Source organism: Lactuca sativa, chromosome 4, assembly GCF_002870075.4.
Source record: "Lactuca sativa cultivar Salinas chromosome 4, Lsat_Salinas_v11, whole genome shotgun sequence".
Lineage (NCBI taxonomy): Eukaryota > Viridiplantae > Streptophyta > Magnoliopsida > Asterales > Asteraceae > Lactuca > Lactuca sativa.
This window is the reverse complement of record NC_056626.2, coordinates 216,236,813-216,262,937: the sequence shown is the minus strand read 5'-3', so window position 1 is coordinate 216,262,937 and position 26,125 is coordinate 216,236,813. Positions and strand designations below refer to the sequence as shown.

At 35.0% G+C, this 26,125-nt stretch overlaps 3 protein-coding genes across 4 annotated transcripts; all 3 read left to right on the top strand.

Annotated features, from left to right (window-relative positions):
• Positions 1–10,706: 10,706 nt before the first annotated feature.
• LOC111886552 (uncharacterized) lies at positions 10,707–15,538 on the top strand. Its single transcript, XM_023882807.3, has 9 exons — positions 10,707–10,904; positions 11,661–11,834; positions 12,281–12,686; positions 12,772–13,025; positions 13,253–13,321; positions 13,410–13,466; positions 14,016–14,068; positions 14,185–14,260; positions 14,356–15,538. The coding sequence occupies exons 1-9, from the start codon at positions 10,861–10,863 to the stop codon at positions 15,260–15,262; spliced, it is 2,040 nt and encodes a 679-aa protein (XP_023738575.1). The 5' UTR covers positions 10,707–10,860; the 3' UTR covers positions 15,263–15,538.
• Positions 15,539–17,549: 2,011 nt separating this feature from the next.
• Positions 17,550–20,925, top strand: LOC111886542 (uncharacterized). 2 transcript variants are annotated; one of them, XM_023882799.3, is made up of 6 exons: positions 17,550–17,714; positions 17,803–17,965; positions 18,169–18,262; positions 18,402–18,601; positions 18,763–18,875; positions 20,046–20,925. In XM_023882799.3, exons 1-5 carry the CDS (start codon positions 17,655–17,657, stop codon positions 18,867–18,869), a joined length of 624 nt encoding a protein of 207 aa, XP_023738567.1. In that variant the 5' UTR covers positions 17,550–17,654; the 3' UTR covers positions 18,870–18,875; positions 20,046–20,925. The 2 variants fall into 2 exon arrangements, with proteins under 2 accessions (XP_023738567.1, XP_052626488.1); XM_052770528.1 differs by having other exon boundaries at positions 18,763–20,925.
• Positions 20,926–21,536: 611 nt separating this feature from the next.
• LOC111886547 (pentatricopeptide repeat-containing protein At3g53170) lies at positions 21,537–24,057 on the top strand. Its single transcript, XM_023882801.3, has 3 exons — positions 21,537–22,245; positions 22,348–23,446; positions 23,528–24,057. Exons 1-3 carry the CDS (start codon positions 21,892–21,894, stop codon positions 23,554–23,556), a joined length of 1,482 nt encoding a protein of 493 aa, XP_023738569.1. The 5' UTR covers positions 21,537–21,891; the 3' UTR covers positions 23,557–24,057.
• The last annotated feature ends 2,068 nt before the right edge of the window (positions 24,058–26,125 follow it).

Sequence of the window (26,125 nt, the reverse complement as noted above, 5' to 3'; positions counted from 1 at the left end):
GGGTTTCCCCGTCGGGTTTCGGGTATCTTATCGGGTTTACAACAATTGATAACGAAATCTTTATTCTCTTTTAGGGTATCCCAATGTCTTATAAAATATACATGTTCTAGAAACTCTTTTAAATTAAAAACATGATGCATCACTTGAATAGAATAAACTGGACATTATATTAAAAATTATTTGATTTAAGTTTTGTTTAATACGTCAAAACACATAAAAATGATCATTAACACCAAATTGTTAATAACTAAAAAAATTGTCCACAATAAGTATTTTATATTTGAAGGCGTACAATTAACAGCAAAAGTTTTTGAACATTATATATATATATATATATATATATATATATATATATATATATATATATATATAATCGGGGCGGGGCGGGTCGGGGCGAGGATAACCCACTCCCTGCCCCGAACCCGATAAAAAACCCGATAACGACCCGTTACCCGACCCGAAATGATCGGGTTTCGGGTTTCCCCATCGGGTTCGGGCTTTGTTGCCATCCCTAAGATAACCCAACAGTTTCGTCTGCATTATCGATAGGGGTGGACCAGAAGTAATTGTCGCACCCTTCAGCATTGTCTGTGTCGACCAAGATTTTGAATTCTGCTGTTTGTGCTTCAGTGACACCTTTAACTGCATATACTTGATTTGGCACAATTTGAACTTCTAATAGACAACTGCTTTTTCTTTGAATTTCTTCGACTTGTCCTTTGACAGGCGAGCATATTCAACCGAGTTCTCCGATATGAGTGGTTTCTCATTCTCGGTTTCGCTTTTCAAAAATTCAGAGCAATCAACCACATCTTCCACCGATATTTCGCTCATTTCACTTTCCTCATCAAATTCAGACGTATTTTCTATGTTCATTTTATGTTCTGAAATTAATTTAGCGTTTGATCAGTCAAATGTTTGAATGGTCTCGGACTTAATTTTTGACATATCAGTTTCATCCAAAAGATTTTTGAGCATGCATTTGTGTTCCTTGGAGTTAATAAAGGTCTCAATCTTATGCAGTCCGATTTTGTAAGAGATGGATGTCTCTTCTGAGGACATTATAGAATCACATTCAGCAATAACCTCATCCTCCTTAAATTCGAGGAAGGGTAAGATCATTTTATGAATCTTTTTCCCTATTTCACAATCTAAGTGCAACTGAGTAATATTCGTGTATAAACATATTTTTATTAAACAAAAAAATTTATGTTGCTTTAAAAACTTTAAATTGTCTCGTTGCAAATAAATAAGTTAGTCCCTAACTCTAACTAACTCCGCTTCCTTCAACTCTATCCACATCTTTCTCTCCTCACTCTTCGAAGACGTCCTCCTAAGTTGGTCAGTTAGGTTAGAGTTCGCTAAGCGGGTTTGCATGAGACTACCACTTAAGTTATAAAATTTAAATTTTAGTTCATTTAATTCTTCTTCATAGTTTATGACTGGAATTTTAAGTGATTCAAGAATGGATTGTACCTTTTTGATCAACCGGTCACAGTCGTTGATCCTCTCACTCATGGGCTTGGCTGCAAAGCATTTGTCTTCATAGACATTCGGTTCCTCATGCTTACCTTCGGCTGACGCTCTAGCAGTCACCATTAAGCATTTCCCAGCCGAACTGTTAACTTCTTCTCTTGCCACATAAGCTCTTCCATGTGTGGGTTTTCTCACTTCTTCATCCTCAGAATCGGTTGACCAGACTTCAACACCACCGAACTCATCTTCATTCACATTTTCCTACACGATCAAGGCATTCATTGAACTATTAGTTGCCTTCTTTTTCTTTATTTCTTCCAACTTTCCCATGTAATACACCTCATCATCTTCACCATCCCTTTTCTCAGCCATCTTTCTTAACATGCAATCTTTGGAAAAGTGGTTCTTGCCATGACAAAAATTGCAATCGAATCTAGAGTCTCCTACAAGCTTGCTTTCTTTCTTGTCTTCATCCTTTTGAGAGTTGTTCTTCGTTTCTTCTTTCACCTTCTCATAGCTGTAAATTACCTGCCAGTTTTGGTTCTTATTGGCATGGAACTTCTTTCGTGCAAACTTCTTTGGGTTGGTGACCATCATTGCATATTCTTCGTTAGTAAGGTCACACTCAGACATATCTGAATCATCCTTTTCATCTGCTATACTTTTGCCTTTTGAGACAAGAGCCAGCGATCCCACACCCGAAACTACCTTTGCTTCCCTGGTTACTACGCTTTCATGGGATTTAAGAATACCCATCAGTTTCACTAGAGAGTAAGATTTAAACTGTTCATGAGCTTTCATTGTTGAAACTACTACCATCTATTCTGGTCTTAATCCATTCATGAAAGTCACTTCCTGTCACACCCCCGAACCAGACGGCGGAAACGTCCGGGGGCTGTCGTGACTCAATTGAATACCATAACATTGAATATATATGAAACATAACAACATTCGTCACCATTCATCAACATAGTACAACCAGTAGTGTTTACATATCATACATTGTTTAAACATTACATTCCCCAAAAATTAATTTGTTCAATTCATACAAAAATAAACTGCAACCGTCACTGAGTATGATTTCCCTTGATTCACTGGTTCCCTGAGAATACAAGTATTTTGAAAAACGTCAACATATGAAATGTTGGTGAGTTCATAAGTAGTGTTTGAAATCGGATGTTTGTATTGTTTGAAAAACCACCAGAAAATCCGATATTTTCTGAAAAGGTAAGCTTTTGAAAACATTTGTGAAGATCCGTAGGTATGCTTGTTTGTTTCTATACTTGTAAAAAAAAATGTTCATTGAAAATGTATGCATTTCAAATCTGTACGTATTGAAAACCCTAGGAAAACCCGATGTTCCCCTAGTTCCTTTGGAATCCATTAAGTTGCGTTGAAACCATTACGAAGATAGCAGTGTCAGTCCCAGGCGACGTTGGAAGGTTCTCGAGCAGGATTATTTACTACAAACCCGCGTTACGCAAACGCCCAGTTTGTAGATATACTAACGATTCCCGAAGGCGTCGTCAGTACTAATCGCGTTATCCAATCGCCCGGACAAGGTGTAGTTCCACATCCGAAGAGAAAGAGGTCACGAAGACCCCGGTGACTCCATTAACCGGTTGGGGAAAATATGCGTGCGAGGGGTCCCCGACCCGCCTCGTAAAATATGCAGACTCTTCTAGCAATACCAAGGACCCTTGGGGACCAGTGGTACAAGCCATTGAAAGTCACTCTACGTTGTGCCAAGTCGGTGAAACTCAACACTTTGTAGAAAATATGTGTCTTCGGGCCTTAAGATCAGGTCATTGGGCTAGCTAGGCCCAACAAGCAAGATTTTACACTTTTGGGGCCCGAAGATGGTGCGTAGACGTCTGTGCACACTCGTATGTATATGTATTACCAATCGTTATTTGTATGTATCGAAGAGTTAGTAGTTGTAGATTTCCATTGGCTCGAGACCGAGCCAATTCGTTTAACAACGACTTTTGGTATTGTAATGAGTTGTATTTCGTCGATAGTCGCGGTGTCATTATTTGATCAAATTGTACATATTGAATTAGCCTTGAAATATTTCTGTTTTCAGCCCCTCATTATTTGTAAAATTTACATTTTCAACCCTTTTTATGTAATATTTCCCGGTTTGGTCCTTAAACTATTTTTCTTGACATTTTAACACCAAAAATTATTGAAATTAATATTTTCCAGCATATTTTTCATAGAAAACAGTTTAAGTCCCTGAAAATGCAGTTTTTCTCGGTTTTAGCCCTTCTTTTCGCAATTTTGACAATTTTGGCCCAAATTGGAAAATTTTTGCAACTTTGGTCCTTTTTAAATTTAAAAAGCATTTTAAACCTTTGAAAAGGATTTGGGACACTTATGGTCCACTGTTTTACAGAAATTCACAGTTTTGGTCCTCCAAAACAGAAAAATTCGCATAATGGGCCTCCTTGGGCCGAAATTTTCATTTTTAGCCCAATAAGCTTGAAATTTATGTTTTTAATCCTCTATTTGAATATAATTCCAGAAATAGTTTTATGGAAACTGTTTTGGCACATTTCATCCATCAGAATCTGTGAAATGTCAATTTGGGCCCTTAATTTTGTATTTTTCACATTTTTGGCCCAAAATGTGTGTTTTTAGCTTAAAGAAAATTGTTGCTAACCACTTAGCTATTTTTCTTGTATCACTTTATATGTAGAAATATATTTGAAGCTAAAATCATAAAACATAAGTTATGTCTCGGTTTTGAGGGGTTTAATGGCTAGATTCAACATTAAAACACATAAAAGCATACATATAAGCATGGAAATCATACAAGGCATACAAAACACATATAGATCTACACTTTCACTTGTATTCCCCCCCCCCCCCCACAAAACTCATAAAAACAGAAAATAGGGGGTATGAAGCTCACCTTGGGGTGTTGACTCGGTTTTGCAAGGAAAAATGGAAGGAAAATGAAGTGATTTTTGGCCTAAGCTCCCTTTGATGAAGATCTCGAGTTTGAGATGGTTCTAGGGTGCAAGATCACGATTTTTGCATGGATTAGGAGGAGATTTTTGATAAATAAAGAATACAAGTCATAGATCCAAGCAAAACCTTACCTTAGATGGTGATTTTTCTTGAAAGATCTCCTTGAAAGCTTCTTGAAATCTCGAATTTTTTGGGAGGAAATGAGAGAGTTTTCTTGAATGTTCTTTGAGGGAATTTGTGAAATGTGTGTGTGTGTTTGAGATGTGGCCGAGAGTGAGAGAGAGGAAGAGAAAGAAGTGATTTTTGAAGTGATGCTTGCATGGAGGCATGAGATGTTGCTTGGATATCCTATGGGTAAAGATGAGGTGGCATGCATTAAGTCAACACTTCCATTTCTCTTTGGGTTTGGGCCTTTGGGCCGAGATTTTTAAAAAGGGAAAAGAAAAATTTGGGCTTTTTCCTTAAGCCCAAAGTTTGAGTTAGTTAGAGTGTGTTTTATGCTTAAAAGAATGTAGTATGATTTTTATATTTTTATTGGACTAGTTTAGGTTATTCATGGCCCAAAGCTTTCAATTCATTTCATTATAGGCCCAACATGACCTAAAATGTTAAAATAAATAAGAGTGGGTCCAATTAGAGCCCAATTAGGGTTCTAAGCCCATGATAGTCCAATTGGAAACTTATTGGTCCATTTGGATCCAATAAGGAAGTTCTAGTCCAAAATAGACTTAACAAGAACTTCTAGGGTTTTCCAATTGTTTGATGACTACTCGTACTACTTGCGTAATGTATTTACTTGAAGTTTCTGATTCACATTAACTTGAATGTATAGATTACGTGGCTCAAAATTTACAGTTGTGACACTTCCTGCTCAATCACTTTTCTTTCAATGTCATGCTTAATCATTTTTCTAAGGAGATGATTGAAGCGATCAAAGGTCTGTATCATTTTCTCTTCCGGTTTCTGTTCAAAAGCTCCAAATTCTGAGAGCAATAAGGTTTGAATCGAGTGTTCTAGATCCTCGTTGGTTGAGTATAGTTCTTTTAACTGATCCCAAATTTCTTTAGCCGTCGTGTATGAACCGGCTAATCGAAAAGTGTCAGATTGCAGTGCGAATCTGATCATTCTCATGGCTTTCACGTTACATAGCAACTTATCCTTCTCGTCTTGTGGAATTTTCTCTACATCCACCAAAAGTTGATTATATTCTTTTTGAGTCTTCACTATCCTGTTCGTTCCAGAATGAACAAACGGCCCCAACGTGATCACTTCCCAGATGAGGTAGCCGTTGTCCTCGGATCCAACTACGTAGTCTTCAAAGTGATGCGCCCATACTTCGTAGTCTTGCGTGTAAAGAATGGGAACCCTTGTAGTGGATCCAGTGTTGTTGGAGATGTTGATTGGATTAGTTTGAGAATCGTCGTGAGACATGATGAGCCTTTCCTAGGTACTGCTAGAATCAGACCTGTAAACTTAAGATTAGGGTATTATCAAACACAAGAGTTACCGTTGACAGGAAGAGGACGGCTTCTTTATATTTGATAAAAGCGGAAACCCTAAAGAGTTCTTCACACAGAAGGAATGCGTATGAGTAACACAGTCTCCTACTCTGATACCAATTGTTGAAACAAAGTTCTAGTATGATCGATTGATTCTAATCATAAAATCAATAAATAAGGCAATAAAGAACACAATAATGGTTTAACTGATGTTGTATGATTAAGCTTTAACACCTCAGAAGAGCTCGACAAAGAACTTCGACTGTAGAGGTGTTTAGGGTTACAAAACAATAATGATTATGATGAGAGCCTCTAAGGCATACATGCATGCACTATAAATAGCATAACCCTAATCTATAATCACGGATGGACATGCCCATACCGGATATACTCAAACTAAGCCCATGACGCAACACAAAATACCTAACACATATAATATATTAATAAATCATATATAACATCTTCTCTCAAAAGTCCATCCTAACAAATAGTCCTGATGATATGCAACCCAAATGGACCATGCTACTCTTGGGTCAAGTATATACCAATAATAGTTATGGGCTTAGACATCTAATCCAACAATAAGATCTTATTTATGTACAACCGTGATGCATACACAAGTAACTACAATAATGATGTCAATCTCATATAAGGAAAACCCTAGGCTAGCAGGCATCATGTAATCAAACACTTCTATCATGCAATTCCTGAAGATCCCTAGCCTAGTATTAGCATGTTGTTTTAACATATCACAATATCAAATCACCGTATGGTATTTTGGGGTCAACTTACTGGCTCCAGCTGATCGTACACCCTGCATCCTCCTTTACTTATTTTGAAAATCATTTTAAAATTATTTTGAAAATCCTTCCTTGATTTGAGACTGGATTCACATGATATTTGTTCCAACAATTCACTCAAACCAAGGCTCTGATACCAACTTGTAACACCCATAAAAATCATGCCAATTTTAAACTTTTAAAAACATTTCAAAACCATTAATCATTACAAAACTTGTTTTCAAAATGTATAATATTAGAGAATCCCAGAAACATAAACACAAATATGAGGAGTTGTACGATCACGCCTTTGTCTTTTCGCGATCCCATGATGTACCTAAAACAATAAACTAAAATTGTAAGCCTGCGGCTTAGTGAGCTCCCCCAAAATACATAACAATACACATATAATCATAAACAACATACTATGGGTCCAGTCAACCATCGGGTTGGAATACCCCAGGCCCTCAACCATTCGGTTGGAATGCCAACATACTATGGGTCCAATCATCCTCGAGATGGAATACCCCAGGCCCACAACCAACAAGTTGGAATGCCCACATACTATGAGTCCAATCATACTTGGGATGGCATACTCACGGCCCATAACCAATAGGTTGGAATGCCCAGGTCTATTGGCTTTCACATAAAGCAGATAAGCCTCAACCGCCAAACAAACACGTGCACACATAACAGATAATCACATAACAGTCTATAGACAAACAAACTGATCTAACAGATCATAGCCACATAATTCATAATACAATCCTATCTACCAGGATACCGATCTAACAGATCATACTAGCATAACATATCCAGATAACAATCCAAAGGGCCGACCTTGGTGCCTTAGACCCTTGAGTATAGTGAGGATAACTCACCTCGCAAGTAGTGTTGAAGTACTAAAATCTCTTATCATTGTCTCACCGGAAATACCGAACTATCACTTAAAAATACCAAGTCAATACACAAGATACTAGTCTTGACTAAGTGTCCACACAATCCATCATGTCCCTTCTCTCTATTGGGTCAATGCCCAATGCCAAATCCATAACCTTGAAAGTCCTTATACAAGGCCCGTTATTGGCCCAATTTACCAAATTGGGCCCAACTCCCTAATTGGGCCTATTCTAAGATCCATTATCAAAACTTGGCCCAAAACATCATGTTCATAAAGTCCAGCAAAGGCCCAAATCTAACTAGTCCATAAACAGCCCAAAACCCGAAGCCCAAATGTCAAAGGCCCAACAGAGGACGTACGCGGGGCGTACTCGTCCTGATGTTGACCACCATCAGGGTGGTTGACCCAGTACGCTGGGCGTACTGGATTTACGTTGGGCGTACGTGGTGGTTTTCCAAAATCTGAATAAGTGCTTAATGGCTTAAGCACATAAGCCCAAACTTCAGATCCAGTGACTGAATGTGCCTAGGACCCATAAAGTCACGAACTTTATCACTTTGGACGTCTAGAAAGCTCTTAATACCTGGTCTTAATCCATTAAGACCTTCCTACTCCATGCATGGGACATCTTAAGCCATTGGGACCTCATTTTTATCACTCAAAACCCCTTCAAGAGTCTAGAAGGACAATTCTTTTCGTCCAAATCACATCATGCACCATCTTGGGACTTTTTGGGACAAGAAATGGTTCTTTAAAGAAAAAATGGCAAGATCTATACATATATACATAAAGTTTGAAGTTTTTTACCTTCTGGAGCTTCTAGGGCACAAACCAACTTCAGATCTACAAGCTTGATCTTCTTCTCTAACTCCTTGATGCAACACCTTCTTCTTAAAACACTCAAGAAACACCTAATAAGCTCCAATGCTCAAGGAAATGGCTAGGGTTTGGGGAAAACGACTCTAAGCAGTGGAGGCTGCGGTAAGGGAGGGTTTTGTGCTCATAATGTTGCTTATATAGCCCCCAAACCCTAAATATTAGGGTTTCATCCTGACATAAGTACGCCCAACGTACTAAGGCGGACCTTGGTACGCTTAGCGTACTCTTATGTACGCACATCGTACTCCTTCTTGGGCAAGGTTGCAACCTTGGCCCTCATACTTATCTTGGCTCTACACTTCCTACCTTAAGGACTACAAATGACCAAGTAATGATAGAAGAGGGTTCAGAAATACCTGCAAAATCTCAGGATGTTACATTCGAGCTCAATAGTGTCGAGTATTTCATGAGTTTAAGATCGAGCTTGGAAATGTAGGCTTGAACAAGTTCAAGTCAAGTTTCGAGCTTAAATTTTTATCGAGTCGAGCTTCGAGCTTGAAAATACTCGACTCATTTACACCATTAGCTAGGATGGAGAGATAGTGGTTGGTAATGGTAGTGGTGTTGGCCGCTCTAGGTTGAGTACTGATGAGGAATGTCACACTTTGGGTTATATATATATATATATATATATATATATATATATATATATATATATATATATATATATATATATATATGTAATTTATAAATTTAGTCATTTTACTTTTTAGTGTTTACTAATTTGATTCGAGCGTAAAGTTTTCATACAAGTATCAATTTGTTAACTAGTCAAATCTAAAGATCAATGGACTACTAATGTGTAATTTCTTCCAACCATAAGGACACAACATATCAACTTTTTAAAAATCGACCAAACCACAATGACTTTTTCTATAATTTACTTTATATATATATATATATATATATATATATATATATATATATATATATATATATATATATATATATATGCATCCACTAAATTTAGAATAAAAACTACACAAATGTTGACCTCAATACCTCATAAAACTCCACATCCAACCATTGAATGTATTTTCCTTTTTGTTCACCAAAGCATAATGTTTTCATCCATTTCATGCTCTCTTATATACCTAACTAATAAAAGTCAAACATTATGTCTCGATGACACCTTGGTTCCTTACATAATATATCACATGTATGTATCTTATGCATCAAGGCAAAATTAGAGTTTTTTTTTGTTACGTCTTAATGGGTTCATAAGCAAATGATACATCTGCATTTATAAAGTCCATGATTTCATATTTATTCCCAATAGAGCATATAAGGTATAAGTACAAATACAAGTACATATGATGGGTCGTGGTATTGGGCTATACAATACAACATACTAACATACTTCACTGTAGTTTTATCGGGAGGATACTTTCGAACGTTCAAGCCAAATATGAGATGTACAAACAAAGATGGTGTAACACACGAGTTTCGATTGGGTTTTTTCATTATTTGATGGTGGTATCAAGTCCAAGGAAATATAGAAGTATGAACTGAAGCATGAAGATTAACTGTTTAATTCAATGAGATCTTGAATCCGGAATTCATATGGGGGACGTTGGGTGCCCATTTAATATACGTGACGCGTCCAGCCCCATGGGCTATTCGTTTTTTAGGGTTTGTGGGCCATTTAAGGGGGCATTAACCTCTAGGGTTTTGTCATTTTCAGCCTCCATCAATCCTTCATGTGTTATAGATATTCGAGTATTTAATCTATAACCTTTACCAGTAATCTATCAAACATCATATTGTTAATTTATTCTAACAAATATTTAATTGTAATTATCGTATATGTAATTTACACCTATATATCTCAATTAAATACATCACCAAGATCAGATGGTTATTTTTAAAACCTCTCACTTTTACATTCAATTCAATATATATTAATAAAATAAAATGCGAATAATAGTTTATCAATAAAAAAAAGTACACGTTCATGTGTCGACTTCCGGATTCCACGTTTTTGCAACTATTTTCACGTGAGGACACATTTGATACGTGGCACTAGCGCTATATCCACAAGTTTCTTTTCACTGCCACGTCATACGGATGAAACTTCCGTTATGTAATGGCCCCACTCTGGTTTTTTAATACACGCGTGGACCCCACTTTTTTGGTTTTCTCTTCCCCGGGACGACAAGAATCGGCGTTGCTTATAACTCTCCACGTTACTCATTCATCATATCTGATATTTCTCTCTTTACACCTGTATACATTCTCTCTCTCCAATCGAGTAAGAAATCCGATTTTTTAGGGTTTTGAATTCGATTTGGATCTGGGTTTTGATGCTGTTTTGCTACTACCCAGAGCCAACAAATCTAATCTAACAAAAATGATTCAACGGGTCGTTGACAACCTCCTTGCTGTCACCAAAGAGTTAGTTTCTCCCTCTTTTTTCTCTTTCCTTCGATTAAAATTCAATAGTTTTTTTTTTTTCACTTTTTGGTGCTTTTGTTTGAATCATAAGTCATAACGTGCCGATTTACATAATCATTTGCTGTATGATCGTTCCAATTTGTAAATTCATTTGTTGTTGTTGTGGTGAATTGAGGGTTTAATTACATATACTATAAGAACAAAAGGGATGTTCGTGATCTTGAACGGAATATCATACGTATGGATTGATCCTTCTATTTTGGAGTTTCTAATTGGGGAAATATTCAGTTTTCACATCTTTCAGATATTTCGTAAAGTTATTTTAGGTTAGGGTTCATATATATATATATTTTTTTCGCTTCCTTTTAGATTGTAGTTTGGAATTTTAGAATATGTAGGCTTAGGATTCAATGATCGGGTATAACGAAAGCCATAGAACATCAGCCTCTTTATGATCCATTCATCTATAATTGTGCCGTAGGGGACACGTCAAACGTATACTTTACTCTTTAGTATAATACGTCTATTCATGAAGACTTGTACGAAAGTTCTTGAAGACCATTTGTATTGAAATTGAATGCAATCTCACAATCAGAGTATGTAGCAAAACTGTAGTTCTTTAAAATTGTAAATAGCAGTGAATTTTGTGTCTTCTAATGTGCAATCACGTATGGTGGCTTTGTATTTTCTCTGGCTTTTCATCTAGTAAACAAATTTTGGGGAAGACATAAATGACAATTTTCTTGTATTCTTCAGGTCTGTGAAAACAATTACTTATGAATCATTGAATAATATTTTGAGGCTGATAAATGGATTATCAGCAATGTTGCTGGCTATATTGCCTGGAAAGACTAACATGCTTGAAGGGATTCATGGTTGGGAGCTCAGACCTGCTTTTCGTGGACCCCGCCTCCCTCGTTGGATGGAGAAGTAAGGTTTTCATTTTTGTTTTTTATTTATTTTTAATCTTAACGCATATAAAGTCATTTTATTTTTCAAATCAATTGTTTGTCATGCTTTGTGTTCCCATACATGTGAAGATCCCTTATTTTGAATTATATGAACCTTGATTTCAATACTTTTTTATTTGATTTGTTGTTGCGCCACTTGTGGAATTTGATATATAAACCAGATTTCATATCCTAAGTTAGCATCAATCTATTCCCTTTTCCAACTTCATGCTCTTTGACATTAAAGTTTAAATTTTTTAACTATAGTACAAAAGAGGAAAGATATAAGACAAAATTTCTTAATCCCATAACTTTTTTGTATATTGTCATTTTCACAGATGCTGATTCTTGAATACACTAAATCATTAAATGACTTTGTTAACTCTGAAATATTATTGTCTGACATGGGGTCCATTTTTCTTGTAGTGGGGTGTCATCTTTTAACCAATTTGTTCATGAATTATCCATGGAATCTGACTCAGCATCAAGTGAAGATTATTCATCTGGAGAAGAAATGGATGATGATGATGATGATTACATCTCTCCTGCATCTCCATCATCACAAAGCTCTCGATTCTCTAGATCAAGCAGCTACACCAAACGTAGAAAAGACTGGCCACACTGGATTCTATCCATATTCATGTGGCTTTTACTTCCTGCAAGGCTAATGATTGGGATCCCAATTTATCTGTATAGCTTAGTTTTCACTAGAGACTCAAAGGGAGCCAATAGAATTGCAGGAAGATTGCAGAATTCAAATGTGCCAGGTGGCAGGAAAGCATTGGATCATGTTGTTGAATTGGCTACTGACAGAAGACGTGGAGTTATAGAGGTTTGTTTGCTTGTGATTTAATGCTAATGATTTATGGGAATGATAGTGTTATGTTGATTTGACATGGGTATTTTTGTAATTTTAGGATTTACATCTTGGAATAGAGATTTTTATAGAAACCATATTTGATGGGATTCATAAGATGACAGCTTGTGTTATTTCTCCATGGGAGTCTTTAAGGGTGTTTTTGAAGTGGTCTTCTCCTGATGATCCAAGTGCCTATGTTGCCACTGCTACTCTTGCAAAAGACGATCCTACCCCTACAGAAAGGAAAACCAGGTTGAATAATTCTTTAAATACAGATGGGCGTACATGTGAAGATGTCATTACAGAGCTTGGGTAAGAGTCCTCTTTTTTCTAAAAAAAATTGGACATGAGATGATGACATTGTTTTCTTGTCCCAAAATAGACGTTGGATCTTTCTTTTGAGTGAGATTCTTGTCCAAATTTACCTTTTTGCCCATTAATAATTATTACAAAATATCAGTGGCATTGACTTGGACCACTAGAAGCATCTTTAGTACACTTGAAGTTGAAATTATGGGTGCATAAATTACTCTTTTCAGGTACCCTTATGAAGCTATCAATGTGGTTACTGCTGATGGATATGTTCTTCTTTTGGAACGAATTCCTAGGTAGAAATTAATGTTGTATTAACTTTCTAAAATTACCCTTTGTTTCCTCAAGTTTACATTGACTAATGATTTTCTCTCTTTGCTATAGACGCGATTCAAGAAAGGTTGTTTATTTACAACATGGAGTCTTTGATTCATCCATGGGGTAAGCTTTATCTTTTTACTAAATCTTGGATAAGTTAGTTAGTAATCTTGAACTAGAAAAGTGTATATATATCTTTTTCAACTACAAAACATATAAAACTATTATTTAGCAATGCATAGATAGAAGACAACTTCAATTTCACTTAAAATTAGGCCTTCATTCACTTTTCTATATTTTTTTTACTAAGAAGAGTATGCACTAGAGGGGCATTTTTTGTCCAAATCCGTACAAACAGGTGAAATTGGGTAAATATTTCAAGGGGTAATGTCATAATTGCCCATTGGGTTACAAACCAATGTTTTAAAAAATTACCATCAGAAGGTGAACAACTGGAAATTTTTGCTTACAAAATACCCTTATAAAAATGGTATTTTGTGAACAAATTGTTCTAACTGCTTACCTTCTGATGACACTTTTTGTAAAACAATTAAAAAAAAATTAACAGTTTGTATGACATCAACCCAAATTTAATTTCTTGGGTTTCTTTGGATCCTAATTAAATTTATATAAGTCAAAATGTTGACTGTAGTTTTCTTATTTTTGCTTCAGTTGGGTGTCTAATGGAGTTGTTGGGTCTCCAGCTTTTGCAGCTTTTGATCAAGGTTTGTAAATAAGTTATAATCTTATTCTTCCACCACCAACCATATTTATAAAACGCAAACAATTTATATAATAATAATTATTAATCATAAATTTATAACATATCCTCCTCTTTCAGGGTACGATGTTTTTCTAGGCAATTTCCGTGGTCTCGTTTCTAGAGAACACATCGACAAAAATATATCTTCACGAGAGTAAGTTCCTTTCCCCTTCACACTAAATTCCTCTTCTTATATCTTCACATAACAAATAAATAAAACTATTTTTTTTTTTTTTTAATACTCTACAGGTATTGGCATTACTCCATCAATGAAAACGGAATCGAAGACATACCCGCAATGATTGAAAAAATCCACCAAGTAAAAACAACCGAATTAGAACACAACACACAAGAATTAGAAACCGAACAACCATACAAACTTTTTGCAATCTGCCACAGCTTAGGTGGTGCCGCCATCCTCATGTACCTAATAACCCGCCGGATTCAAGAAAAGCCCCACCACCTCTCTCGGCTCATCCTCCTCTCACCCGCCGGATTCCACCACGACTCATCATTCCCTTTCACCGCCCTCGAACACCTCCTCTTCTGGTTCTCCCCGATCCTACAACCTCTCGTCCCCGCCTTCTACATCCCCACGCGCTTCTTCCGAATGTTACTCAACAAATTAGCACGCGATTTCCACAACTACCCTGCGGTTGGTGGTGTAGTCCAGACCCTTTTTGGGTATTTACTAGGCGGTGATAGCTCAAACTGGGTTGGAGTCATCGGGTTGCCCCATTACAACATGAACGACATGCCAGGTGTCTCGTTTGGAATCGCGCTTCATTTAGCTCAAATGAAGCGGTCGAAAAGGTTTAGGATGTTTGATTACGGAAGTGCTCCGGCGAACATGGCGGCGTATGGGTCGCCGGAGCCGCTCGATTTGGGGGAGTTTTACGGGCTGATTGATGTTCCGGTGGATGTGGTGGCCGGAAGGAAAGATAAGGTGATTCGGCCGTCGATGGTGCGGAAACATTATCGGTTGATGAGAGATGCGGGTGTTGATGTGTCGTATAATGAGTTTGAATATGCTCATTTGGATTTTACGTTTTCTCATCGGGAAGAACTTTTGGGGTATGTGATGTCGCGTTTGAGACTTGTGTCGCAGAATATGAAAAAAGAGATGAGGTTGAAGAAGAAAGATTTGACTTGTTGATGCTTCGGTGTATAAAATGATAGGTTTTTCTTGAGTGTAAGTTGTAATTTTGTGTTTTGTGTTTTGTGTGTGTATATATATATCGTGTCGAGTTCTTCCTTGGTTTTAGAAGGGGATGGAGATGTGTGTGTGTGTGGGGTTAGTATGTGAATGTTATAGGTCTATATGAAGATAATGTTGGTTATCTCTTATAGTTGATGGTGGTGTATGTTACTCGAGAAATCTAATCTAAGTTTCGTGATACCATAGAAATCTACCGGGGTATTTTGGTTTTCACTTTATCATATTATTATTTGAGCATCATTGAATTATTCATCACTACTGCATATACAAAACTTTTGACAGTTTGTTCAATAGTTGTTCTATCGTAGTTTTGTATTATATGAAGATACTGTGTAACTTGTGTGTGAGTGTTTTTAAAACTAATTCAGATTGGTCAACTAAGTCAAAACCAAAATTAGCTCAAATTGGTTCAAATTAAATTCAGATTTGAATCAAAATAATCTGAACATACAGGAAAGGGCCGGGATCTATTGAAACCGATTTGAAAAAATTCAAAATTTTGTTATATTTTTTGATATAGGAAATTACAAAAAGAGAAATTGAAATACATGAACTTGAAAACATAAAACAAAAAAGCTCCTAAGCAAAAATAGCCAACGCCGTCTTCATTTTGTTAGTCGTTTTGGTCATTTGTTAATCGTTCATTGTTTGAAAGTTTAGTCATCCTCAAGGTTGTTGCATTTTTGAGGGGTGTGACCGAACTAACACAAATACAATACCTATATATACCAACAAATGAGGGGCAAAAGAGTCATTTAGGCGAAAATTACTATATAACGGCCACATAACCATTTGAGATAAAAAAAAAGGATAATTTCATAAAAACCCTTAAGTTTTCAAAAAATTATCGGTTTTACCTTTGGCCTCTTATGTGTTCATTAAAACCGGATATTTGATTTAATTTTTTGGCTTATGCCCTTTTAAGGAGTTTCCCAGTTGACTCCCAGTCACCAATGTTGAAAGAAATTGACTATGCTCTTTTTCTTCACTTCTTTCTTCTTTCTGTGCATCTCTACATCAATAAAAGCTGCAACAAAGAAACCATCCCCATCATACATCAACACAAACACCATCTCTGCCACCTGCGATATTCAAATCTCGCCATCCCAGCCACACGCCTTCCTAATAATCATCCAACCATCACAATCTTTATGGAAACAAAAATGAATGTCTTAATGTATACACATATACACCCTATGTATATGATAGAGACAAAGAACAGAAAGTTCCAAAATGAAGAAGCACGTCCTCTTTCTCTCACACAGGTATAAAAAAAATGATGCATATGTACAACTACTTACAACTGATGACCTTACGCTTGTTTAAGAGAAAAAGGGCTAGATAATTAACTTCCCCTTCATGCAATACCCATGAATCAGATGTGTCAATATATGAATTAGGCTTCATGTTTCTTGAAAGAATCAATCGAGCATAATCCATAAAACAAAGCGTATGAAAATAATGCTCTTACCAGATTGAAATAAAATATAGTTTCTTGAAATCCGATTTGTAGATAGAAATAAAAAACGAAGAAACTCCAAATATGAAAATAATGAAGAAAAAAGTAGCGGGGTTCAAGATAGCTTCAAACAGAGTCGTTCTTCTCAATTAATACATCCCTCGATCGATTTTGGTGTGTGTTATGTTATAAAGCTTCTCGAGAGAAACCTACAAATCAATTTTGGAGTGTGTGTTTATGTGTGTGAAGGAGAAGAAAGGAAAAGTAGAGAGTGTGTGTGAAGGTAAACAACCTGTTAAATGACAATTTTAACACAATTAGTCTAAATATCCGGCTTTAATGAACACAAAAGAGGCCAAAGGGTAAAACCGACAAAATTTTAAAAACATAAGGGCTTTTATGGCATTAGTCCGTAAAAAAAAACAGACTAGTTTTTCAAACCTAACCCTACATCGATTCTAAGACCGATAGGTATGGCGCCACCACATGGTGCGCTGGATGTGACATAACAATGTAGTACACAGTGAACACCTTAGTCACTGGGTGTGTGGTTTGCGATAAAGTCACCGTGCGTATATCTTTCCAATGGCTATTTTTCTCTTTTTTGTTTTTATTTAATTGTTTAAAAAATTATTAAATTGTATATATATATATCAAAAAATTGTAAAAAAATGACAAAATTCACGGTGCTACTTCAAAAGTACGATTGGTTTTCAAACCCTTTTTTATACACAAACCTAATTCTGGCCCAGATCTACGCTCATTACTGGGTCTTGTCCAAAGCCCAACTCCAACTATGGTATTCTAAAAGGCGCGAATAACTCGATAACTGATTACAAAGTTCGAGGAGTTCGAATAGCGACATCGAAGATGGACAACTCAGGCGCGATTCTCTGTCAACTGTCTGCACTAAAGGATATGCTTGATCAGGTTCAATATGAGTCGTTTGTTGGATGTGTTTTTCTCTTCATCTGGGATTTGATTATAGAACGTAATTGCTGATTTAATTTTTAATTAGGTGAACGATGAAATAGAGGCGAACTTCCAAATCACGAGAGAGATTGAATCAGAAATTGTCAAGTGTTCTGAATTCGAGAGAGCTTTGGCATCTAGAGAGTCGGAGCTGATGAAGACCGTGTACATGCTTCAGTTTGACATTAAAGGATTGATGGCTGTATATGGTAAGACGATGTTTTCTTTTATGTTTGTATATGTATGTGTTGTGATTTATCTGAATTACAGTTGAACTAAGTCTATGATCTATTTTTGATTTGATAAAGATAAGAAACAAACAAAATGTAATTAAGGAACAAAACAAAAGATCATTTGTTATATTTCTGTTTTAAGAAATACTCTCTGAGGCTTTTCATGCTTCATGTTTTAGATGAATCAAGAGCAACAAGGGAATGCCTAGAGAAGGAGTTGTCTTGTTTAAGAAAGAAGCGAGATGAGACACTTGGAAGAATGAACAACAAGAGGTATTTACTGAGTTTCCCAAATTCTTATTGTGAAATTTTGTTATGAATTTTTTTATGCTGAGGAACTTTTATCTGAAAATTCTAGGCACTAACAATGTGTTAGAATCTATTTGAATAATGTCTTGTTTGCTTTATACAGGGAAACATTTAGAACAATGTGTCTAGACTTTCAAAAGGAGATTAGTGAGGATGGAAACACTAAACTAGGGAAATTATTGTCTGAGAAAGAGTATCTTGAAAATGAGGTTCATCTTCTGAGGGGGAAAATTAATTCCTTGCAAACTTCAATGTCAGATTTTATAGATGAGATTCTTGAAGGTATCAATGCACATAATTCAGGTAATATTATCTTTCTTACATTTTTTTTTCTTTTTCATAAATAAAATTGTGTTGACTTCGATTATAACTTTGATGGTTGTTGTAGATTTGTATTTATTACAAGACCTATGAATTATGATTTGTGTAGGGGTACTCATGTTACAAGTTGTTGTGAAATGCAGCTTTGGTTGTTGAGATAGAGAGTGGTAATCTTGAGAATGACAAATTGGTCAAAGATATAAATGAATTGAAGACTACAATGCTTGTAGCAATGTCACCTTCACCATGAAACCAGGTAAAGCTACTATTGTTTTCTTAGTATTAGTGATGTTACTTATCGATATCTTAAACTTATATGATATACAAATATCAACATAAATATAAAAAACTAGAAGTTTATTATATGTAGAGTAGTTCTATTTGATTGTATACTATCATGCTACACTTGCTTCTTTGCTAACTCCCCGTTTAAAGTTTTCTTGAAATTTAAGAGGTACATGCTTGAAAATTTAATGTACAAATTTGTTATGCACAAACAATTATCTTTCTATAAACAAAAAACTAATTATGGTAAAGAATAATCATCGAGAAAATTTAAGGAAGGAAATATCAAGAGTAAATTACTGAAATCGTCCCTATGGTTTGGTCAAAATTGCACGTTTGGTCTCTAACTTTATGTATGTAAGGGACGAAAAATGCAACAAAATCAAACCACAGGGACGATCTGAGTGCAAAAAAAAGTTAGAGACCAACCGTGTAATTTTAACCAAACCATAGGGACGATTTCAGTAATTTAATCAAATATCAATTAAATTATAATAAGGCTGTAAACGAACCAAACAAACACGAACAGGGCTTGCTCATGTCCGTTCGTTTAAGTTAACCGAACAAATGAACGAACACGAACGGTTAAACGAACGAATTTTCTTGTTCATGTTCGTTCGTTTAACGAATTACGTTGTTCCTGTTCGTTCATTTATGTTAAAAGGAACTTATATAAACATAAATTAAGATATGACATAATAATGAAATCAAACACAATTAACATATATGAAGATAAAAGGAACTTATATGAACGGACATAAACTTTTATGAACGGACATAAACAAACGTAAACGAACAATATAAACGAACGTTCATGAACATAATTGAACGAACGAGGTCATTGTTCATGTTCGTTCGTTTAACTAAATGAACGAGAATTTGTGTTCATGTTCGTTCATTTATTAAATAAACGAACTTCCCGCCAAACAATTCATAGCAGTTCATTGAACATCCAGTTCGTTTACAGCCCTATATACTAAAAAGTAAAAAAATAAAATAAAAAATATGAGATATGTTATCGTTTCACATTGTTTTCACTTTATTCACTAGAGTTCACGACTTCATGTTTTTTTAACATATTTCAACTTCGGTTTTAATCTTAGTTTATTTTTCTTTCTTTATTCATGTTTCATATCAATAGTTTATAGGAAGGAATTCTCATGGATTTCCAAGGATGTTTTTGGTTTTATTGGTGTGATTATCACATAGTGGTAGGCCTCTGTATACCTGATTTTCTATTAATTGTTTCTATCATGACTATGAATTCTTTTTATTTTTGATTTTCTATATATCTATGTATATGGTAAAGTTATGACATAAAAAAAATTGTGCATTTATATTTTTTATTTTCTATATATTTGTGTATATGTTAAATTTGTATATGGTGGGTCTCTATTATCTTCTCCGTATTACCGGAGAGCTATTAAGGGTTGTTCATCCATCCAACTTTTTGATGGGTTGGTTGGTTCAAGCTCCTAAAAAACAAGGATCTTTGTCAATGAAACTTTTGTTGCTTTGATATATTTTTCTTCATAAAATATAATTATTCTTCGTTGTTACATTTAAGTATATGTATTTTTTTGAAAGCTTATTTTTTCCGATTGAAAATCAGTTTCCGAACCATCTCGAGTGACTTCTTCCTCTAGATAATAAATTTGCGCTCGTTTGTTAAATAGTACACAACAAAACAATATTAATTATGCTTAGTGTGTATTCCACTCATGGTAATTGGATAAAAATGTATTTTCTTTTGTTTTGCCCATTTCTATCTATCTCTCATCGTTTCAAGAGATATGATTTCTCTCATCATTCTTATTATTGAAAATAATATAAGATAATTTGTCACAGATGAAACTTTTAAAACATTATCTGAAAAAACTTTGATTTTTTGGATTCTTATTTTATAATTAATTTTTAATCATCTTCTTAGGACTCAAAGTGACAAAGCGATTTATATTATCTCAGCTTGAGCATGCAATTTTCTAAAATATCAACCATAAAGTTTATAGTCATTGAAACAGTCAAATAACATTTTCTGAAAAAAAAAAAAGAAAAAAAAAAGGAGTCGCCGTTTTGCATGGGTGCACATCTAATAGTTGTAAAAACATGTAATGTTTAATGATTTGTTTACATATCGTTTCAAACCATAAATACACCTCAAGCAATGCACTTTTATATTTTATATATAAATATAATCCTTTCGTAAATTATATTCTGCTTATTTTATATACACATATTTTCAACAACATGAATTGTCCATCCATTTTTTTTTAAGTTTTGTTTTTTTAAATCTAGTCATTTTTTAGTTAACCTATATTTCTACAATATATTTGGCATTTTGATAACATTTGACAGAAGTTTAGACACATTAAATTTCATGTGAAAAGGGGAGAATGAAAATTGAGAATACAACTACTAGTCACATACAATAAAAATTATAACATCTATTTACAATCAATAAAAATTGAGAATATAATTAAGTGGAAGACACTTCGTATAAGAATATGCAATATCAAAATCAAAAGTAGTACAATATAAGAAAAAAAAAAGTCGAATATGAAAGTAAATAAGGGTTCATCGAACATTTACATTTGTAGTATGTTACAAAACGTTGTCTCGTGGCTAAAGATAACTCACTATCAAGCTACAAGATCTTTTTTCATATCTTAAAAATGTTAAAATGGATAAACCATGCCTAAAAATATATATTTTATTGTATCGAGTTTAGGTTAAAATTTCTAGAAAATTACACAATTTTATTTGTTGTTAAAATAAATTTCGAAGTCCAGGCGCTTATATATAATTTTATAATTTTTATTACGTAACAAAAGACTCGATAACAATAGTTTTTTAAATCACTCAAGTCGTACTTCGTTTTCTATCAAACAGTCGAAATTCATTCAAGATAAACTCGAGGAATTGCCATAAAATGGTACCTCAATCCTTGCTCACCTCGCAAACCTGAAATCAACCTCTGTTCTTGTGAGATGGAGCTCTCTATTCACGACTATGGTTATGTGAAAAAGCTATCTTCTTCATTGCAATATTCGCCCACCAACTGTTTGACGAAATTCCCGAACGAACGCCAACACCCTTTCTCAAACCCATCGTCGTCGCTTATCACAGCAGCCAAGAAGAAGTCTCCCATTCCTTCTTCAAAAGGTATCCAAAAGTCCACCGACAAACACTTGTCTCATATTCTGAGGTCAGAGGCTGCCATCGAAGCAATTGAGAGAAAAGCCAATTCCACCTCTGTCAAGCATAACCGCTTTTCTCCGAAACTTCTTTTGGAAGCTTTGGACAACGCTATCCGCCATAGACGCTGGGAATCTGCTCTTAAGGTTCGTTGGATTTTCTATATGCCACTTCAATTGCAAGTCGTTAACTTAAACCTAATCAATCTGTAACCTTTTTATCATTGAATCTACACTGATTGTGTCCAGATATTCGATCTTCTTCGTAATCAACACTGGTATGAACCAAGATGCCAAACGTACACAAAGCTACTGGTAATGCTCGCGAAATGCAAGCAACCCATGAAAGCAAGCTATCTTATCGAGGTCATGTTGCAGGATGGACTCAAACCCACCATTGACGTTTACACAGCACTTGTTAGTGCTTATGGCTACTCCGGACTCCTTGACAAAGCCCTAGAAATCATCGATGATATGAAATTAATCCTCGATTGCAAACCAGATGTTTACACCTACTCAATCTTAATCAACTCTTGCACTAAACATCGCAGATTTGATATGATTGAACATATTCTTGCTGACATGTCATATTTAGGAATCAAATGCAGCATTGTCACATATAACACCATAATTGATGGATATGGAAAAGCTGGATTGTTTAAAGAAATGGAGAGTATGTTAACAGAGATGCTTGAAGAAGATGAAACTTGTCTTCCAGATTCTTTCACATGTAATTCAGTTCTTGATGCGTATGGGAATTCAGGGATGATTTCAGAAATGGAAAAATGGTTTGATGAATTCCAACTAATGGGGATAAAACCGAATGTGATGACATTTAATATCTTGATTAAATCATATGGGAAAGCAAAGATGTATGACAAAATGGGGTATGTAATCGACTATATGACAAAAAGATTCATTCCTCCAACTACAATTACATTCAATATAATTATCGATACATTCAAAAGGATTGGAGATATTGAGAAAATGGAAGAGTTTTTTATAAAAATGAAGCATGTAGGAATGAAGCCTAATGCAGTTACTTATTGTTCTCTTGTGAGTGCTTATGGGAAAGCCAGACTTTTGCATAAGATTGATTCGATTATGAGGCAAATTGAAAATTCTGATGTGATTCTTGATACGACTTTTTTTAATAGTGTTATTAGTGTTTATGGACATGTGGGTGATGTGAAAAAAATGAATGAAATGTTTTTGGCTATGAAAGATAAAGATTGTGAACCTGATAGTATCACTTTTGCCACAATGATACATGCTTATAAAACCATGGGAATGATAGAAGCTGCTCAAGATTTGGAGAAAAAAATCATTAAGGCTGAATATAATTTAGGTACTTCCAAATTACATGTGAAAATTTGTAGTTATTTGTTACTTTGTTGTGAAATCATTGATATGTTGTGTCTTTGTTTAGATTCAGGGACAAGGTTGATTGAGGGGTAGAATGGTCAATTCTAATATGGATGAGATGCCGTCAAATATGCAAGGCTTGATAAAATCATGTTTGTTGCATCATGTCCGATTGATGCATTGCAAACTAACATATCATGATATCAACAATCATTGTATATGCCTTTCAAGTGCTTACGGATTAAGTTCAATGTTGAATTGGAAGTTGTTGACCGGTTGTTGACCATGGAGGGAGTTGCAAGAAAGGGGGAAGACCATTGTTTTGAGGGATATCTTGGATTATACAAGAGATTTCTAAAGTTAGAAAACACGATTCTTAGGGGGGGAGGGGCTACGTGTTAGAATGTATCTATGTTTTGTGGCCTTAGGACCATTTCTGTAAAGTATTTTGTATTAGTGGTATATTTAGTACTTTAAGCTCATATTAATGGCTTCTAAGTATGGCAACATGATTAGTGTGCATGCACACAACATGATGATAAACAATATTGAGAATAAGCTCGAGGGAAAATACATGTAGATTAGTTCACTTCATTGAGGCTTCTCTCTACATGATTTGGTGCTTTCACGATCAACTATAACATACATAAAGAAAAATAGAAGATGAGTGTGTTAAAATATGTGCATACAACATAAGTGGCTAGCATTATCGCGAATGTCATGTGAGCTTATTTGGTAGCATAACTAGGGCAATCAGTCAATGATGAGATTGGATTGATTCTAACAATACTATGTCACTATATAATGGTTGTAAGGAACATTTTCTTAGGGAGGAGGTAGTCATTCTCATTGAACCCACTGAACCCACTGTCACATCAGCGTTTCTCTTTGATTTTTCTTCATCTTTCCGAACCCACAACACACGAAAATCCTATCTTTCTCGACCCACTCAACCCATTAAATTAAAAAATATATATACAAAATAATCAACATATAATCTTAATTACCAATAGAGTTACCGCTGGTACCACTCCCTCTTTGGCCGGTTGTTTAATTGGTTTCACGAACCCACTTCATCCTCTCTCTCTACTTTCTCTCTCTCATTTTCTCTTGTACGATATGTTTTAAGACTTGTACCTTAGTTGTTTAGTATTTTTTAATTGAGTGGGTTGAGTGAGTTGAAAAAGATAGGATTTCTGTGTGTTGTGGGTTCGGAAAGATGAAGAAAAATCAAAGAGAAAAGCTGATGTGACGTGGGTTCGATGGGTTCAATAAGAACGACTCCCTCCTCCCTTAAAGATTGTAATTGTTGCAGACTTAAAAACAACCATAACGGCACATGTTTGGACTATCTAGGACCACACCCTCATTAAGCTTAGTGTAACATAGATCGAGCATGTGGGTTAAGCCCATAAGAAGCCCTAAAATCCTCCTATAAGTAGGAGACCATTGTCTCGCTTTTGGTAGAGAAAGTATAACACTCACAAATTAGAGGTTTGATGTGCTTTCTTCTTTTTTTATTATTTAACTTTCGAATAGTTATTCATTTTAATTTAATGATTAAATTTGAATTAATTTATACAAGGTATTGAGATGTGCATATTAAATAAAAAGGTTGGAGAAAGTTTAAGCAACCATTGTATATTAGGTACGTAAGATTATTAAGTTATGTTGTTTTATTTATTTTAATTCCTTTAAATTTGAAATTTAGGTGGAACCGTAAGACTTAGGTGTTGTTTGTTTTTTGAAAAAATATCTTTTTAGCACTTATGTTTGTAGGCGGGAAGACATCTATGTCGACAAAGTTTTGAAGATTGTTTGTTTTTTAAAAGACTGTAGTCGTAAAAACGTCTGTTGACTTGAACCAATGTCTTTGGGTGGGAAGACCTCTCTTGAAGACCTATATATATATATATATATATATAGAGAGAGAGAGAGAGAGAGAACTAGGTTTAAATGTTTCTAGCAACTATTGTATTCTTAAATGTATCAATTAGAATTTAATAAATGATAAATAATTAAATAAATCATTTAACGGTATTTTGGACCTTTTGGACTTTTAATTAAGTGATCATTTAATTGATTTCCTGCAATTAAAGAAATAAAATAAATATATTTGACCTAGTCTCTCTCTTATATCCTCTCTTATATTATTCTTTTTCACCTACACGTAGATCAACAAAAGGACTCACGTCGCCTGATTTTTTATTCTCTCTGTCGGTTATCGTTGTTATTGATCTAGGGAGGCTGAACATGGAGGATTTTCAGCCAAAGAACATTAGGGTTTATCAATCACCGATTTTTAGTTGGTGGTTGCAATTAGGGTTTATCAATCATCGATTTTCACCATCATCATCACTGATCTCGATCTTTAGCTTCTGTCACCATTGCCAACCGCCTTATCATCAGATTCAAACTCAATTGTTGTTGGTGATCTTTTTTATTAGCGATTCAATGTATAAGAAAAGCTAACTGGGGATGAATACAATCATACATGCATAACAGGTAATTAATGAATTTTGTTCATATTTTTTTGTGCTCGTTACATCTCTATTATTCATCTTCTTACACCAGCATCATCTCCATCACCGTTTTCTGCCACTATTCTATTTAATCAGGTAAACATATTCTTAAAATATGATACACTCATCCTCTATACTTC